The following is a 19,662-nucleotide window of genomic DNA, read 5'->3' as shown; positions in this document are numbered from 1 at the left end:
CCTACTCTACATTTGCTCTGCATCTGCTCTACATCTACTCTACCTCTACTCTACTCTACTCTACATCTTTCTGAATATACTATACATCAATTCTATATCTACCCTATATCTACTCTGAATTGACCCTACATCTACTCTATGTCTACTATACCTCTACTCTACCTCTACTCTACATCTACCCTATGTCTACTCTACTCTGCTCTACATCTACTCTCCATCTACTCTACTGTACATCTACTCTACCTCTAGTCTCCTCTACTCTACATCTACTCTACTCTACCTCTGCTCTGCCTTTACCCTACATTCCTATTCCTCTACTCCACTACTAATTTACATTTAATCTACTCCACCAATCTACATCTACTCTTCATCTACTATACAGCTACTCTACATCTACCCAATATCTACTCTACATCTACCCTACCTCCACTCTAAATCTATTTTACATCTATTGTATATCTACCTCTACCTCTACTCTACCTCTGCTCTACATCTACTCTACCTCTATTCTTCTTTTACTCTCAAGCCTTTTCAGCTCAGCTTTTAATTCATTGATAAATTTATATAATACACATTATTTACCCTCTGGGGAAAAATACTTCTCTGCATTTGGGTCATTCTATATGGAGGGGCAGTGCAGCGCCCAGTGCCTTGCTCAGGGGCACCGACAGGAGTATCAACCCCTCACAGAGGTGTCTTTGATGGTGGGAGGCAACACGAACACAGGGAGAACATGAGGCACACCTTGGTCTTCTTATCTGTCTCAATGAATCTTTTCAATTTTTTAATGCTTTCTTTTATAAGTGTAGTCTAATGCTGTTTGTACTTGTTCTGATCATTTTCAAGCTTTTGTTGTTGTACTCATAGAAGTTTTGGGGATCGGATCCCAACAGGAGAATTGAACGACTGCGTTAAGTGGAGTAAAAACACAGAATTGAAGTGAATTGGATGGGTGTGCAGGTTTCAACACGTCAGGGTTCTCTGCGTGAGGCCTCTTACACACTTTACACGGCTACGTCACCCGACGCATTGGGCTCCTGCCAGAGTCACACGGCCAATCCACAAGAGGAAGACAACGCGGCTGATTGAGTAGGAGGAAGCATGAGCTACCGAGGAGGAAAGTAGCATGATGTATATTCTCAATCGCTACCAAAAAATCAAAAAGAGTGTCCTTTAAATACTAGAAGAATGCAAGATGGAGGATGTGATCCACTCGTCAGTCAGTTGAAGAGACATTTACAATATTCCTGTTGTTTTTATTATGTTGATGCTTTATTCTCCATTTAACTGATAACGTAGCTCCGTTATTTACTGCAGAAAACAATCCTTGTCCTGGTAGAATAAAAGAGTTTTTGCTTCCCTCCCTAGTGCTGTGTGACTCTGACGGTGGGCCCGGCCTTGTGTCTGTTGGACTCCCAGCCCACCCAGCGGCAGGATGCTCTCAGGTCCACTCCCTGCAAGTGGAGGACTCTGGCAGCAGCCGGCGTGATGAGGGTGCATTTCACCCTGATGGCCCTGCAGTCGGGGGAGCACACCCTGACCTTCACCCTGCACACCCGCAAGGGGAAGGGTGACATCCTGGAGAAGACGCTACGAGTGGTGGTGAGCAGACAGACAGACACAGTGAGATCGTAAGGCAGACAGACAGACAGACAGACAGACGGATGGACCGTATACCGTCTTTGTGTTTATGTTTCCAGCCTGAAGGAGTTAGGACTGAAAGTTTGTCTGGTGGGAGACTGGACCCCCAGGGCATTTACGGTAATAACACAGCAATATCATCTATTTCCTTGGTTACGGCCAAGAGATGGATGGTAACAGCAGAGTGTGTTGTTTCAGGATCACAGAAGAGGATCGTGGAGCTGATGAACAGTCGTCCTGAGAACCTGGTCCCTGACAGCGCCGTGGAGAGACTGATCACTATCAAGGGTAAGTTGAAAACAGTTCCGTGCCCCTCCAGCAGAGGGCCTCGGTGACACCGTGGCGGACGTCTGTCTGCAGGGGAGGTGCTTGGCGAGGTTCTGTCCGTCCTGGATGACCCAGAAGGCTTCACAAAGCTCCTCAACCTGCCCATGGGCTCTGCTGAGGCCGAGCTGGGTGGACTGTTGCCCCTGGTCCAGGTCTTCAGGTTCCTGGAGACCACGAGACGCTGGGACGCCCTGGGACCCGACGTCAGGGGCAATGCTGAGAGGGTGAGACGGAGGATCAAAGAGGGTGAGAAAGACCTGTCCGTCTGTCTGTCTGTCTGTCTGTGTTTTATCTTTGGTCTTTATTTTTTAATGTGTGTGTGTGTGTGTGTGTGTGTAGCTCTGGTCAGTATTTCCTCTTTCAGAACACCTGACGCTTACTACAGCGTGTGGCGAAACAGAGAAAACAGCACATGGTGAGACGATCTACCACACTGTCCACCTCAACTAGTAGTGCACCTTCACTTGGTGTCCACCTTAAATAGCTGACAAACTTAACTAGCAGTCCACCTTAACTAGCTGCCCACCATAACTATCAGTCCATCTTAACTAGCTCTCCACCTTACCTAACTGCCAATGTTAACTAGCTGTCCATCTTAACCAGCAATCCACCTTAGCTAGCCGCCCACCTTAACTAGCTCGCCAACTTTACTTGCTCTCCACCTTAACTATCAGTCAAACTTAACTAGCAGCTAAATAAGGTGGATATCGAGTAAAGGTGTCACCTTTACTCGATATCCACCTTATTTAGCTGTCCACCTTAACTAGAAGTCGACCTTAACTAGCTATCCAACTGAACTAGCACTCCACCTTAACTAGCTGTCCAACTTAACTAGCTGCCTAACTTAATTAGCAGTTAACCTTAACAAACTGTCCAATTTAACTAGCTGTGCATCTAAACTTGCTGTCCATCTGAACTAGCTGTCCAACTTAACAAGCTGTAAACTTTTACTAGCGGTATACCTAAACAGGCAGTCCACCTTAACTGGCTGTCCACCTTAACTAGCACTCCACCTTAACTAGCACTCCACCTTAACTAGCGCTCCACCTTAACTAGCTGTCCACCTTAACTAGCAGCCCAACTTAACAAGCTGCCAAACGTAACTAGCTTCATACCTTAACTTACAGTACACCTTAACTAGCAGTCCATCTTAACAGGTTGTGCACTTTAACTAGCTCTCCACCGTAACTAGCAGTCCACCTTTTCTATATGACACATTAACTAGCCATTGTCGTGTTCAAAATGTCCTAATCCGGAAGGACGCGATGAAAGTGGAACTTTGAGCTACGGAGAGTTTATTGGACGCGTTGAGAATCATACCATAAAAAAACTTCATATGTCGACCTAGTGAGTCCTGAGCTGCGTGTCTCATCTAGCAGACATTTCACGCAGGAGTCCGCCGAAACGTTGTTTCCTCGTCACTTTCAAGTTACAAACGACACCCCCCCTTTGCGGGGCAGTCCCTCCGTTGTTATTTCCCATCCCCCGAGTATCTAGTTTCAGACTCCCTGCTGTGTGGGCGCCATTTTAACCGTTTCAGTGCCGGTTTCTAACTGGTTGCGTAGTGACACCCAGTGTCTTTATACATGTTTTCATTTTGGCTCTGACGGATCAATGAAACTGTATTTCATAATAACCCACAATATGAATGATAGTAATGTAAATAAATACACGCATGTAATGTATACTGTAGTATACACACATATAGTTTTGCTATCGAGGATCAGTTCAATCTGTAATTTTAAAGTTATAGTAGTATAGTTATATGTAGTATGGTATAGTTATAGTATATGTATATATTTATATATATTTTTTCTCACACCAGCCACAATAACTAGCTGCCCACCGTTACTAGCAGTCCACAATAACTAGCTGTACACAATAACTTGCTGCCAAACTAATACATCAACCAATGTAACCAACCAATACAATCATCTTTATACATCAACTTGCAGTCCACCTTAATTAGCAGCCCACCTTAAGAGGCCCAACCTAACTAGCAGTCCACATACAGTAACAGTCCACCTTAACTAGCAGTCTATCTTACCTATCTGCCCAATAATACAAACTCTACTGACAAACTGGAGGTTCAGAGTTCACCTTGGTCAGAACATGAGCGCATGGAGAAGACAGACAAACGGACTCCCACAAGGCTCAGTTCTAGCTCCAACTCTGTTCAAACTCTACACCCTCCACCAAATCTCGCAAATACATCTATGCAGATGACATCGGTCTGGCATTTCAAGCACCAGACTTTGATGAACTGGAACGGGCGCTCACTGATGACCTTGCCAAACTGGAACAGTTCTGCAGAACCTGGCGTCTAAAACCAAGTCCAGCAAAAACTGTTTCCAGTGTATTCCACCTCCACAACGCAAAAGCTGCGAGAGAACTAAACATCTATCTGGGCGGACTCAAGCTGAAGCATGCCTTTAATCCAACCTACCTGGGAGTGACCCTTGACAGGACCCTATCCTTCAAGGAAGACCTTAAAGGGACGGCAGCTAAGGTTAAGTCAAGGAACAACCTGCTCTGCAAGCTCGCTGGTGCAAAATGGGGGGCAGCAGCCTCCACACCGCGCACCTCAGCACTGGCTCTCGCTGATCTGCAGCTGAATATTGCGCCCCTGTCTGGTCCAGGTCACCCCACACACACCATGTGGACACCCAGCTTAACACAACCATGAGAACCATAACTGGGACTATCCGCTCAACACCGCTCCCCTGGCTCCCTGTCCTATCAAACATTCCCCCTCCACATATCCGGCGAGCAGCAGCCACTCAAAGGATGTTCCAAAAGGTCAAAGACTCTCCCCATCTACCAATCCACGCAGACATCTACAACCCACCCACTGCTCAACTTCCATCTAGACGACCAATTTGGAAGAACATCCCACCAGCTGACTTCACCATCCAACTGGCTTGGAAAGCAGAATGGGAGTCCAAGGAGGTCCCAAACAAACATCTGTTGTCAGACCCCCATCAACAAGTCCCTGGCACCAACCTCCCAAGGAGACAATGGTCTACGCTCAATCGCTTCAGGACTGGACATGGCCCCTGCTTGGCAGCCTTCACAAATGGGACAGTAGCCCCGCTCCACTGTGTGCTTGTGGAGAGGAGCAAATCATGCAACACATCATAGAAGTTTGCCCTCTTCAAAAACTGAAAGGAGGATTAGTCACCCTCCATACAGCAGACCAGGAGGCAACTGCTTGGCTTAGGGACTTTGCATTCGCTACATAAATACAAATCTGCCACACTAAACTAAATGCCCACCTTAAATAGCAGTCTGACTTAAATAGCTGTCCAATTTAACTAGCAATCCACCTTAACTAGCAGCTCATCTAAACTAGCTACCCACCTTAAGTAGCAGCCCACCTTAACTAGCTTTCCACCTAAACTAGCTGTCCAACTTTACTAGTTGTTGACCTTATCTATCAGTCAACCTTAACCAACAGTCCGCCTTTACTCGATATCCACCTTAACTTGCTGCCCAACTTAACTACTTTCATACCTGAACTGGCAGGCCACCTTAACTAGCTGTCCAACTTAACTACGAGTCCACCTTAACTAGCAGTCCACCTTAACTTGGTTGTACACCTTAACCAGCGGTCCAACTTAACCAGTAGTCCACCTTAACTTGCTGCCCAACTTAACTTGCATTCCACCTTAACTAGCTGCCCAACTTAACCAGCTTTATACCGTAGCAAGCAGTCCACTTTGACAGTCCTCCTTAACTAGCTGCCTCCCTTAACTATTAGACTACCTTAACTGGCAGTCCACCCTAACTAGGTCGTACCCCTTAACTAGTGGTCCAACTTAACTCGCAGTCTACCTTAACTAGCTGTCCACATTCACTAGCTGCCTAACTTAAATAGCAGTCCACCTTAACAAGTAGTCCTCTTTCACGAGCTGCCCCCTCAACTATATGTCCACCTTACCTAGCAGTCCACCTTAACTAACTTCCTGTCTCTACCTGTTTCTCTGTCCGCCTTTCCACTGCCTGTCTGTCTCCCTCGTCCCTCTGTCTCTCTTTCCACCTATCCGTCTGTCTTCCCCGTCTCTCTGTCTCTCTGTCCACTGTCTGTCTCTCTCTGTCCACTGCCTGTATGTCTACCTCGTCCCTCTGTTTCTCCGTCCACCTGTCCGTCTCTCTGTCCACCGTCTATCTGTCTCCCCCGTCTCTCTGTCTCTCTGTCCACTGTCTGTCTCCCTCGTCTCTCTGTCTCTCTTTCCACCTGTCGGTCTGTCTCCCCGTCTCTCTGTCTCTCTCTCCACTGTCTGTCTGTCTCCCTCATCTCTCTGTCTCTCTGTCCACCCGTCCGTCTCTCTGTCTCTCTGTCCACTGTCCGTCTGTCCCCCTCGTCCCTCCGTCTCTCTGTCTCTCTGTCCACCTGTCTGTCTCTCTGTCTCCCTGTCCACTGTCTGTCCGTCTTCCAGGATGACCGCCCAGGTGGTCTCCGCCCTGTCGCAGGCGGACCCTGTGGTCCCGGTTGACCACCAGGCTCTGTCCCAGTCTCTGAGCTGGTTGATCAACAGATGCCAGAACGAGGACGGATCCTTCAGGGACCGGTCCAACCGAGTGATGGTGACTCATATGCAATATGATATGACATGATATAATAATATGATACAGTATGATATGATATAATATAATATAATATAATGATATGATATATATTATGATATATAATGATATGATATAATATGATATATAGTATGATAGGATAAAATATGAAAGCATAAAATGACATAATATAATAATAAATATATGATATGATATACAGTGGTACCTTTAGTTTTGAGCGCACTAACAGAGGAGTTTTGGAGTTAGGAGCCGTCGTTCCATCGATGTTTTGTATTGATTTTGGAGCAGAAAGGTGAGTTACGAGGAGCGAGCTTCAGGTGCCAGCTCTGGGGGGCGTGGCCAGCGAATGCGGCCACATCCCGCGTCTCACTCCTTCACTTCACGTGGTGACCTGAGCGTGGAAGCTTCTCTTTTGTGTTTTGTGCGTTTTGTACTTTTTGTGCAATTATTTAGCCCAAAAAACATTCTAAGTAGTAAACATCAGTGAAGAGGATTACGTTTTTTTAAGCTAAGCGAAAGTGAAGTGAAAAAAAAAAAAAATCAATTTTAGTAATTAAGTTCAGCAATATAGTGCAGAAACAAACGAAAGTGACCGAAAAAGCCCGAAACGAAACAAACTCCTCCAACCTCGTCCACCTATCTCCTCCACCCTCCACCTCCGCCAGCATCTTCTGTTAGTCCAAGTCGTCTGATCTCCAAGGTAAATACACTTTATAAAACCAGTTTATTTCTTTACATTCTTTTATGATGTTTTATCATGTTTTTATAATATATTTTTTATGTATAAATACGTTTTTCTTATTTAAAAACACGTAACAAAAAAATTGGGTGTTTTTTGGGGCTGGAACGGATGAATGGCATTTCAATTCATTTCAATGGGGAAAATTGATTTGCTATACGAGCAGATTGAATTGAGAGCTCTGTCACGGAACCAATTCCACTCCTAAGTCAAAGTACCACTGTAATATGACATGATGTATGATATGATATAATATATAATAGGATATAAAAATATATACTATGATACGAACTAAAACACAGTTGTAAACACAGTTTCTTGTAGTAGTGGGCTGGACGCAACAAGCCAGGAGCAGATAGAACATGTGTCATGACAAGGCTCCTCTCCTGAGTGTGTGTGGGGGTGGAGCTTTTACCTGTTGCTCCTCAGACCAAGCAACCAGCAACAGGTGTACAGCCACCCTGATCCTGGGTCAGGGTGGCTGTATATATATGTGTATATATGTGCAGTATTCTAGATGTATATTTATATGTATATGTATATATACATATAGACATATACATATCAAATGATATATTATATTAAGTATATATATTATTCCACTATATTTCTATTTATTTCTATTTCAGTGTGTCCAATAAATGTAGAATTACAAACAAATATATATTTATATCAAAGTACATCCTTAAATATTCCAGTAATACTACTTTTACTAATACTATACTACAAGTACTTTTACTGTTACTACTATAAGAGCCAGTACTTCGATACTTCAACTCTGCGTACTTCTTCACCCTTTGGGAGGCACTTGAGTGTTTTGCTAAAGAGCACTAAGGCAGGACTCTGTGCTCTGTGCTGCAGGAGTCAGGTTCCAACGCCATCGATCGCTCAGTTTATCTGACGTCTGTCGTACTGATCAGTATGATGAGAGCAAGACAGATTAAGACCTCCCTCCTCCATCTGAAGGTGAGACTCCTCCTCCTCATCCTCCTCTCCTCTCCCCTTCCTCCTCTCATCCTTCTATTCTCCTTCTCCCCTTCCTCTCCTTTCCTCCTCCTCCTCTCCTCCTTCTCTTCTCCTCCTCCTCTCCTCCTCTCCTCCACTCCTCCTCATCATCATCCTCTCCTCTTCTCATCTCCTCCTCCCTCTCATCCTCCTCCTCCCCCTCCCCTGATCTCCTCCTCCTCCGCTCATCTCCTCTCCTCCTCCTAACTTTCTCTCCTCCTCCTCCTTCTCTTCTCCTCCTCTTATCCACTCTCCTCCCCTCCTCCTCCTGCTCCCCCTCCTCTCATCCTCCTCCTCCTCCTCTTCTTCTCCTCTCCTCTTCTTATCCCCTCTCCTCTCCTCCTCTCTTCCCCTCCTCCTCCTCCTCCCCCTCTCCTCCTCTCACCTCATCCTCCCCATCCTCCTCCTCTCCTCCTCTCCTCCTCTCTTCCTCCTCCTATCGGCCTTTCCTCCTCCTCCTCCTCCTCCTCCTGCTCCTGCTCCCCCTCTCCTCCTCTCACCTCATCCTCCCCATCCTCCTCCTCTCCTCCTCTCCTCCTCTCCTCCTCTCCTCCTCCTGCTCCCCGTCTCCTCCTCTCACCTCCTCCTCTCCTCCTCCTCCTATCGGCCTTTCCTCCTCCTCCTGCTCCCCCTCTCCTCCTCTCACCTCATCCTCCCTGTCCTCCTCCTCTCCTCCCCTCTTCCTCCTGCTCCCCCTCTCCTCCTCTCACCTCCTCCTCTCCTCCTCCTCCTATCGGCCTTTCCTCCTCCTCCTCCGCCTCCTCCTCCTCCTCCTCTGCTCCCCTCCTCCTCCGGCTCCCCCTCTCCTCCTCTCACCTCATCCTCCCCATCCTCCTCCTCTCCTCCTCTCCTCCTCTCCTCCCCTCCTCCTCCTGCTCCCCGTCTCCTCCTCTCACCTCCTCCTCTCCTCCTCCTCCTATCGGCCTTTCCTCCTCCTCCTGCTCCCCCTCTCCTCCTCTCACCTCATCCTCCCTGTCCTCCTCCTCTCCTCCCCTCTTCCTCCTGCTCCCCCTCTCCTCCTCTCACCTCCTCCTCTCCTCCTCCTCCTATCGGCCTTTCCTCCTCCTCCTCCGCCTCCTCCTCCTCCTCCTCTGCTCCCCTCCTCCTCCGGCTCCCCCTCTCCTCCTCCTCCTCTCCCCCTCTCATCCCCTCTCCTGTCCTCCTCCTCCTCTTCGCCTCCTCTCCTCCTCTTCCTCATCTTCTCCCCCTCTCCTCTGCTCACCCCTCCTCTCCCTCCTCTCCTCCTCTCCCCCCTCTCCTCCCCATCTCCCCCGCCTCCTCCAGTACCAGAGGGACAGTATTGAGAAGGCGGTGGCCTTCATATCCCAGCATGCCTTGCGGCTGCACAGTGTGTATGTGCGTGCGGTGGCTGCGTACGCAGTGACGCTGCACGACGCAGAGAGCGAGACGGCAACACAGCTGTGGAGCAGCCTGGAGGAGCTGGCCCAGCTGAGAGGTATAATATACTGTATATCATACCATAATATATCATATCATATCATATAATTTATCACATCATATATCATATCATATCATAATTTATCATATCATATATCATATCATATCATAATGTATCATATCATATATCATGTCATATCATATCATATCATAATTTATCATATCATGTATCATATCACATCATAATGTAGCATATCATATATCATATCATAATATATCATATCATATCATATCATATCATAATATATCATATCATATATCTTATCATATCATAATATATCATATATATCATATCACATCATCATTTATCATATCATTTATCATATCATATATCATATCATATATCATATCATATATCATATCATATATTCAAGATTCAAGATTCAAGATTTTTATTTGTCACATACATATACATACTTTCATACATATATGCAGTGAAATGTAATGCAATGCACCCGGTGATAACACACAATAAAAAAAAATTCTTTCTAATAGACCGACTAACTGACTCCTAAAACGTAATACAGTAAGTTGAATACTTATAGAATAAAGTAAAAATATATAGAATAAAATAAAATACAATAAAAATAAAATGGAAATGATAGAGGGAATATGCTTATGTATATACAGATATGTGCATTAAAGTGGCAGTACCGCGCAGCAATACGGCATCACGAACAACCCTGAACACTTGCCACACACGCGACTTGCCTGACTTCACTGAGCTTGGGGGGCATGATGTTGAACTCAGCTGTCGGCAGTGCAGGCTGAGGCACGTATCCTGGTGTTCCTAAGGGGACGCTCCTTTGCGGATCACTGTACTGCTCTTTAACGTGCTGCTCCAATTGCTCCCTGGTGGTTTCAAGCTTGCCGCTCTTCTTCTCCTCCAGCAGTTGTCTGGCGTGCCTGAAGGGATCCTTGAAGAAGCTGGCTCACTCTTTTTGCTTCCGTTTGCTGCGCTTGCGAATGCGTTCAACTCTGCAAAGCCCAGCTAGCCTTTTCCTGACCTCCTAGTCAGTGGGGGCGGGTAGTGTGGCTTGATTGAGTGGGGAACAGCGTTGGAATTTTATATTTGGCATGACAAGCAGATGCAAATGATAATACAAGGTCCAGGTCCAGATCGAGTATTTTCACCAGGAACATAAATGACAAAGAAGTACATTGTTTATCAGTATACGGTGGTGGTGCTGATGCTTTCTGCTTTCTTTGTCCCTTTTCCTGGCCCTGTCATGATTGCGTTCTAACCTAGGGATTTCGTTTGTGTCAATTGGTGTTTCCTTATTCTCCCTTTTTTATCTAATTCATGTACCTATTTACCGTCTTAAGAGATAAATCACATTCTACTTCACGTACTTCATGGTCTCAATAGAACTGTGGAAATCACATTTCATTTCACGTACTTTACGGTCTTAATAGAAGTAAACATAGTCGCCACTATATTTCCAGGTTTCTTCTAAACCTCGGTTAAAAATTAGAGAATAAAACAACCAATGTCTTTCCTTTAGGAAAATCCGTTGGTATTTGGATCATGAAATAAATCCTAAATATTTGAAAATGTATTTATTTATTTATTTATTTATTTCTAATTTAGAATAAGAAGATTTATTTCAATCACTTTGCACAGCATCTGTCTTACCCCGCTCTCAGGAACGTAGATCGAGGTCCTCCAAACACGGTCCTCCAAACAAGGATTTTAGTCTATGCCGGCTCCGTCGTCGATGGTCACCCTGGACGCAGCTCTATCCTGTTCGTGACGGCAAATAATGTCACAGAAATGAAAAGGGTCGCTTTAATCTGCAGTTTGTCAATCGGTGGTCTTAAATAAAGAGGCAGACAGCGTCAACAACGTTGGATTTACTTGTACAAGGGTTGGATCATAGATGTGCTAAGATGAGTCAAACTGTTTATTGTGGGAAGTCAGAAACAATATATAGTCAGTTTGGCGTTACTGGTCATTGGTGAACTATGTGACGAATGTTGTTCTCGTTCTCTGCAGATGTGTCAAGGTGAAGCCTGAACAATGATAGCTGCGTCTGGGACTCCAAGGCTTATGAATGTCTGTGGGATGCGTGGAGGCCTAAATACTGATAGCTGTGTCTGGACTCCAAGGCTTGGATGTCTGTGGAAATGATGTGAATAATAGAAAATATGTGACTGGGGTTCTATTAAGTTGTGTTCGTCATTATGTATGTGCATATATGTTTATGTGATTACATATTTATATATTTATATATTGTGACATCATTTGTTACAGTAGTATATTCATTTTTGCTGCTGCTATCCTACCAATTAGTGAGATGGGTAGGCTGTTCCATCGAATGAGGTCATCTTCAATGGATTTGAGCAATGGAGTAAAGTTAAGGGTAAGCAAATCTGACAGATTGGTGGAGATATCAATACCAAGGTATCTAATGTTGCCTGTTGTGATGGTTAAAGGGAAGTTTCTGGGTTACAGCATTGCAGTCCCCCCCACTGAGTGGTTTTAGTCCAATTTATTGAATAGTCTGAGATAGCTGAGAATTTAGATATAAGATTCAACACTTCCAGTAGGGATGATATTGGGTTCCTTAAGTACAACAAAATATCATCTGCAACTGATCTTGTGAACAGAGTTTCCTGTTTGCATGCCTACGATACCACTGCTCGGACAGATGGCTGCTGCAAGGCGTTCAATAAAGATGGCGAATAGTAAAGGGGAGAGCGAACATCCTTGTCTTGTGCCGCGTTGTAGAGTGAAACGCTGTGAAGTGTAACCATTGGTGATGACAGCAGCAGATGGTGAGTTGTAGAGGATTCTGATCCATGGAATGACTGACTCTCCAAAGCCAAATTTGTTGTGGGTTGGAAAGAGATATATCCAATTCACTCTGTCAAATGCCTTTTTAGCATCTAAAGAAGCAATAATAGTATTAAAGTTGTTCCTTTGAGATATGCTCATCAGACTGAATAAATGTCTCTTATTGCTGGATGAGTGTCTGCCTTTGACAAAGCCTGTTTGGTCTGGGTGAATTATAAATGGAATAACTTTTTCAATTCTGTTGGTTAGTGTTTTAATAATAATCTTTAAATCGCAATTAAGAAGGATTATAGGTCTATAACTGTAGGTGAGGGTTGGGTCCTTATTGGGTTTGAGCAAAACCAAAATGAGAGCAGTATTTATGTGTGGAGGCATGGTGGAAGTTGTCTTAATCTCTGTAACCTATAAGTGGCCAGAACTGTTTATAGCACAATATAACTAACTTAATATTAACTTATTAAATTATAATTTAAACCAGAATTTTTGTTTAACTCGCTGACTACGTCTTCGTCAATTAGTTTTACACAGCGAGTCACTGTCCTGCGTAATAAACAATTTTTTTCAAATTTGTTTTTGCTCTCTGGACACAAGAGACCCCCTGTCTCTACCATGCATTCTTTCAAACACTCGCCCTTCGGAGAAAGACTTGCTGGCCTTTGCTATGGTTTACTGTGAATTTTTTTTTGCTGAATTGCCTGCCAACCCTGAGCAGTAGCCGCTCATTCTTGCATTGACTGCTTGCTCGCATAGTTAGCATGCTTGGTGGAAAAGTGGCGGCTGATATTGTATCTTTCAAAACCACCGTTGATCAGACTTCGGTGAAAAAATATTTAGTTGTCCACTCCTTATTTAACACTCGGCACTCACTGTTGACTTTTCTTTTCTTTGGTCCACTCATTTTTATAGAAGGGCTCAAAGCCTTTGCCCTTTGGCCTTCTACTTCACCTTTGCCCCAAAGGTGAAGTAGAAGGCCAAAGGGCAAAGGCTTTGAGGATAATAGGATAAACCAGACTCCAACAAAGGTCCATTGTGTCTGGAGTGCACCATCTAGTGGGATCAACTGAAACGCTGGGCATTGCAGGGAAAAGGCAAAATGAATGCGGACTTTACTATAATTTGGTACTAATAATATTAGTACATAAGGTATAAGGTATATGGTATCAGTTTCAGCATCGCTGTCATTGTCTGTGTTGCTGTCGGAGAACTGACTATCATCATGGAATATAAAGTCCAGTATGTGCTGCTTACACTGACTTGGATCTATTGCACTGGTCAGATTAAGGTCTGCGATATGATTTAGATCTTCCTCCACCCACTTCTCGTTATCCATAACAGCACGGAGGCGAAGGTTTTTTCAGAAGTGATGTCAGCATTACTTCTTCGTTGGTACACGCCCCCTCCACAATGATGTCTTTGTGTGTGTGTAAAAGTAGTCTGATTTAAAGGTTGAACTCTATCAAATCGGTTTAAAATTTGACTTCACGTCACATGGAATATGGAGGAATGAACTTCATGGGAATAAACGGTTACCAGATGACTGGGAAACAACTGCAGAAGGGTGAGGAAGACGGCCAAGAAGGTACTCGGTGTATCATGTGGGAAGAGGAAGGAAGACAAGGACTCTTGATGGTGGAATGAGGAAGTACAGGAAAGCATAGAGCAGAAGTGGTTGGCGAAGAAGAAATGGGAAAGTCAGAGATGAAAAAAGTAGAGAGGAGTACAAGTTGATGCGGCACAAGGTGAAGAGAGATATAGCAAAGGAAAAGGAAAAGGCGTACAACGAGTTGTATGAGAGGTTGGACAGTAAGGAAGGAGAAAAGGACTTGTACCGATTGGCAAGACAAAGGGACCAAGCTGGGAAGAATGTACAGCAGGTTAGGGTGATGAAGGATAATGATGGGAATGTGCTGACTAGTGAGGAGGGTGTGTTGAGAAGGTGGAAGGAGTACTTTGAGGAGTTGATGAATGAAGAAAATGAGAGGGAGAGAAGAGTGGATGATGTGGGGATAGTGGATCAAGAAGTGCAGCAGATTAGCAAGGATGAGGTGAGAACAGCATTAAAGAAGACGAAGAGTGGAAAGGCCGTTGGCCCAGATGACAAACCTGGGGAAGCATGGAAATGTTCAGGTGAGATGGCAGTGGCGTTGCTAACGAGACTGTTTAACACCATAACATCCTGGAAAGGGAGAGGATGCCGGAGGAGTGGAGCAGAAGTGTACTGGTACCATCTTCAAGAATAAGGGAGACTTACAGAAGAAGAACAATCTTTTTTTGTCACACAGCACACTACAACACATGCACACACACGCTTTTGAATGGTGGCCGGTGAAATGAGGCCTCTGTGTTTAACCCATCCTTACTAACGTGAGGTGGAGGAAACCCCATGTGAGCACGGGGAGAACATGCAAACTCCACACAGAAAGGCTCCTGTTTGGGAGATAACCCGCCGGAGCACGGTGCCAACAGCGCCCCAGGCGGGAATCAAACCCAGGACCTTCTTGCTGTGAGGCAGCAGTGCAATGCACTGCACCACCGTGCCTAGGTTAAGAGGAGAGATGGGCATCAGCGAGCAGCAGTATGGTTTCATTCCAGGAAAGAGTACTACAGATGCAATGTTTGCTTTAAGAATGCTGATGGAAAAGTACAGGGAAGGCCAGAGGGAGTTGTACTGTGTCTTTGTGGATTTAGAGAAACAATATGATAGGGTGTCATGAGGGGAAGTGTGGTATTGCATGAGGAAGTCAGGGGTGGCAGAGAAGTAGGTAAGAGTGGTATAGGACATGTATGAGGGCAGTCAGACAGTAGTAAGGTGTGCAGTAGGCGTGACGAAGGCGTGCAAAGTGGAGGTGGGATTGCATCAAGGATCAGCGCTGAGCCCTTTCTTGTTGCAGTGGTGATGGACAGGTTAACAGATGAAATCGGGCAGGAGTCTCCGTGGACTATGATGTTCACGGAAGACATTGTGATCTGTTCCGAGAATAGGGAGCAGGTTGAGGAGAGCCTGGAGAAGTGGAGGCATGCATTAGAGAGAAGAGCAATGAAAGTCAGCAGGAGTAAGACAGAATACATGTGCCTGAATGGGAGGGACCCCTAACGGGAGCAGCCCAAAACAGGAGAAGATGATCTTCACCTGGAGGGTCGCTTTAAAGGAAACTATCGATCGTCGTTGTTCAGCGCTGTTCAGCATCTCGGTAATTGAACTGTGTTTCCCCATGTCATCTAACGGGAATATTTAACTCCATAGTTTAAATTTTTTCTACTATTTTTAAATCAAACTCTGTTTTGAAAATATGAAAAACCACAAAGGAACACGAATATTCAAAAATCCTTCTGGAAAGGTTTTTCAACATATTTGGCTGCTTCTGGCGATTAAAAAAATGCAGATAGCGGGTTTTGTTGCAGTGGGTCACATATTCGACGGGCCGGAATAAAAAGCCTGCGGTATGTGGCCACGGGCCGTAGTTTGCCCATGCCTGCTATACAGTGAACTAAACACTCTTCCAATAAGTACCCGGAGACAGGATCTCACTGTTGGTATCTTTAATAAAAGCGGTGTAAAACTGTGGAACAGTACAGAAATATGCAAATTAAGGATCAGTGTCCATGTAAATGTAAATGACCTGTTAATATGTTGTTATAGATCCTCCAATGTATGCATACACCAATAACGTGAATTAATTCACAGATTGTGCTTTCTCAAGGGGAATGATTAGTCTGGGTCTGAGAGGTGATCAGATTGATTTTGTGTCTCTGTCCCACCATCTTATCTGCCTGTGTTTTGATGTCATACTATCATCACAATGCTATGATGTCACAATACGGACTGGGGGGGGCAGGAAACTCCCCACCTGGGGGAAGAAAACTCCCCGCCTGGCATCTGTAAAATGTCAAACCACAGTGGCTGAAGAGTCTGCCCATGTCTGAAGAGTGTGCGGGATTGAAATGCCCTGTCCATCCGCACCCTGTCAGGTAGTTCTCAACTTGCTTGTCACTAGGGCTGATAGAACTATCTGGAGCTCCTTGCAGGCGCCCACAAAGCTGGTCCTCCAGTCTGACCTGAACTGGTTCACGGGGCCTCTGATGGCAAAGAAGCCTCTGAGGGAATTAATGAAACTGGAGGAGTCCATTGACTCCAGCACTTCAATGTGCACTGCACGTAAGCTCATGAATGTGAAGATGACTGCCCGCTGCTTGCAGTTTGCTTGTCCTCCGCAGGTTTCAGACCCTCCAGGGTCGAATACCCTGGGTCGAGGGTTGAGCGGCTCTTTGGATAGAGGCTTGCTGCAGACGTCCCAGCTGCGGCATGCTTGGGTGAAGGAGTGAGTGAGAGCCGGGCCACGGTTCTTGAGAGAGGTTTCCAGCTGGAGAAACTCTCGAACTGCGTACTGCCAAGCTCGGCCTGAAAAGCGCGTGACACAGACACCCTCTGGATAGAGCTCCCCATCTGTTTTGGGGTTAATAAGGTCAAAGCCTTCATCGGGTGGACCAGTTGGGTGCTTGAGTCTGGAGATGGTAAGTTGAGGTTCGATCTGAGCTTCCGCGTTAGCCACCTTGAGGTATGTGACGGCATCAACTGCCTTGGTGAAGGCGCCGTAGAACATCTGCTGAATGTTGGCCATGATCGCAGCTGGTTCAGTCCTGAAGCAAACCAGGACCCCCAGGTAAACATGGTAGACTCCAAAGCTTGGTAGATATCAGTGCTCAGGATGTTGATGCTAACGCTTGCGGAATGGGACCCAACTCTTAGCATTGTCCTTGAAGAACCCACCATTCACAATGTCGAAGAAGGCCGTGTCCTTGGCTGGGGATACAAGTTTGTCGTCATCAACTGAGTGGTTGAAGATGTGTTCCCCCATATCTTTGCATAGTTTGTGTTGTCCCCCTGGGAACTTCGCTTTCCCTTAGATGCTATTCTCACAGGGCCCGAGATTGCTGGGCTGTCCGTTCTCTAGGACACTAGTCTTGATTGTACACACAACAGGCTGCGCCCTCTCTTGCGAAGGCTCCCCGCCGTGTGCAGTGGCACCTTGTTCTCCACTAAGCGTGGCGTCTGACCTTTCTGCTGCCAGGTCGAGGGACCGGCATGGAGAGCTGCTAAGTGGTGATTACTGTGGCACTCTGTGCAGTGGACAACGGCTGCAGGTGCCGCTCCATCGACCGCGGGTCTGCCGTGGCCGAGCGGGTCTTGTCAACATGAACCCTTACGTTGACACAACTTGGGCCCACAACTTGGGGCCCTCCGCGATGAAGGGCTGTGGGGGGGGGGGGGTACTGCCGAGCTCCGGGAGGTGCTACAGCCAGGCCCCGCACTGAGGGCCTCTGTATTGCCGGGTTCTGGGAGATGGTACGGGATGGTAGGTCGTCGGGCTCCGAAGGGGGTGGGGGGTGGTGGGGGGTCGCCGTTCCGAGTGTCACCGCATTGAGTGTCCATGGGCTGTGGAACGTTCCTTGTGTGCTCATTTGCCCCGCCGCTGTGTTGGCCGCTGAAATGTGCGTTGACATTTTCCTGGTGCACCGCTTTGGCCTCTGTGCTGAAGCAGAGAGCCCTTCCCCAGCACGGCGGCGTCGAGCAGCTTCGAGTACTTCTGCTGCTGCTATTGCAGCCTTCACTTCTGCTTCCTTTTTAAGGGCCTTTAGTGTGGCCTCCATGCGTGCTGCCTCCGCCTTTTCTTCTGCTGCAAAGCATGCCCTCTCAGCCTGCTCTGCGACCTCAACGCATGCTCTCTCCATGGAACAGCGGCACTGGCAGTACAACGTTATACTATATACACTATATACACTAGATATACTATATACACTACATACACTATATGTATGATATACACTATATACACTATATACACTGTATACACTATATATACTATATTAACTATACTGTATATTCTATATACACTAAATATATTAGAAAAACTATTTACACTATATACACTATATATACTATATACACTATATACACTATATATATGATATTCACTATATACACTGTGTACACTGTATACACTATATATACTATATTTACTATACTGTATATACTATATACACTATATATACGATATACACTATATACACTGTATATATGATATACACTATATACACTATATACACTGTATACACTATATATACTATATTGACTATACTGTGTATACTATATACACTATATATATTATATACACTATATATATTATATACACTTTATACACTATAAACACTATATACACTTTATACACTATATACACTAATAAACTATATACATTATATATACTTTATACACTCTATACACTATGTACACTGTATACACTATATATACTATATTTACTATACTGTATATACTATATACACTATATACAGTATATATACTCTATACACTATATACCCCATATACACTATATATACTATAAACACTATATACACTTTATACACTATATACACTATATATACTATATACATTATATACACTGTATACACTATATATACTATATTTACTATACTGTAAATAGTATATACACTATATAAATCTCATCACCGTTCTCAGTCTCGTTCCCGCAGTCTGTCAGTATTCACTACACTAGCGTTCACAATCGCCACGTTTCCTTACCGTGAAATAACAATATATATACTATATACACTTTATACACTATATACACCGTATATACGATATACACTCTATAAACTATATGTACTATATACACCTTACATACTATATACACCATATAAACTATATACACGATATACAATATATACTATATACACTGTACTATATATACTATACTGTATATACTATATACACTATATACAGTATATATATATACTATATACACTATACACACACTATATTTACTATACTGTATATACTATATACACTATTTACACTGTATACACTATATATACTATATTTACTATACTGTATATACTATATATACTATATACAGTATATACACTATATTTACTCTACATACTCTATACACACGAAGAAGAAACAGTCTTTATTAGTCACGCAACACACCACACTACAACACATGCTTGCACACACACACACATGCACATGCTTTGATGGTGCCGGTGAAATGGCTCCTCTGCATTGAACCATCCTGGCTTGTCCTTCCTCCGG

General features: G+C 44.7%; 1 protein-coding gene across 1 annotated transcript in view; it reads left to right on the top strand.

Moving 5' to 3' along the window:
* The window catches only part of c5 (complement component 5), a gene marked incomplete at both ends in the record, with an annotated part of 72,813 nt that overhangs the window by 25,537 nt on the left and 27,614 nt on the right, over positions 1-19,662 (top strand). The window contains 6 exon segments of the mRNA XM_080003727.1: positions 1,369-1,602; positions 1,701-1,929; positions 2,002-2,214; positions 2,308-2,383; positions 6,408-6,555; positions 9,584-9,755. Coding sequence (XP_079859853.1) covers positions 1,369-1,602; positions 1,701-1,929; positions 2,002-2,214; positions 2,308-2,383; positions 6,408-6,555; positions 9,584-9,755 — 1,072 coding nt within the window.

This window comes from Zeus faber (genome assembly GCF_960531495.2).
Source record: "Zeus faber genome assembly, chromosome: 7".
Taxonomy (NCBI): domain Eukaryota; kingdom Metazoa; phylum Chordata; class Actinopteri; order Zeiformes; family Zeidae; genus Zeus; species Zeus faber.
The sequence above is the reverse complement of the archived record's forward strand: the minus strand, read 5'-3'. Positions and strand labels throughout refer to the sequence as shown.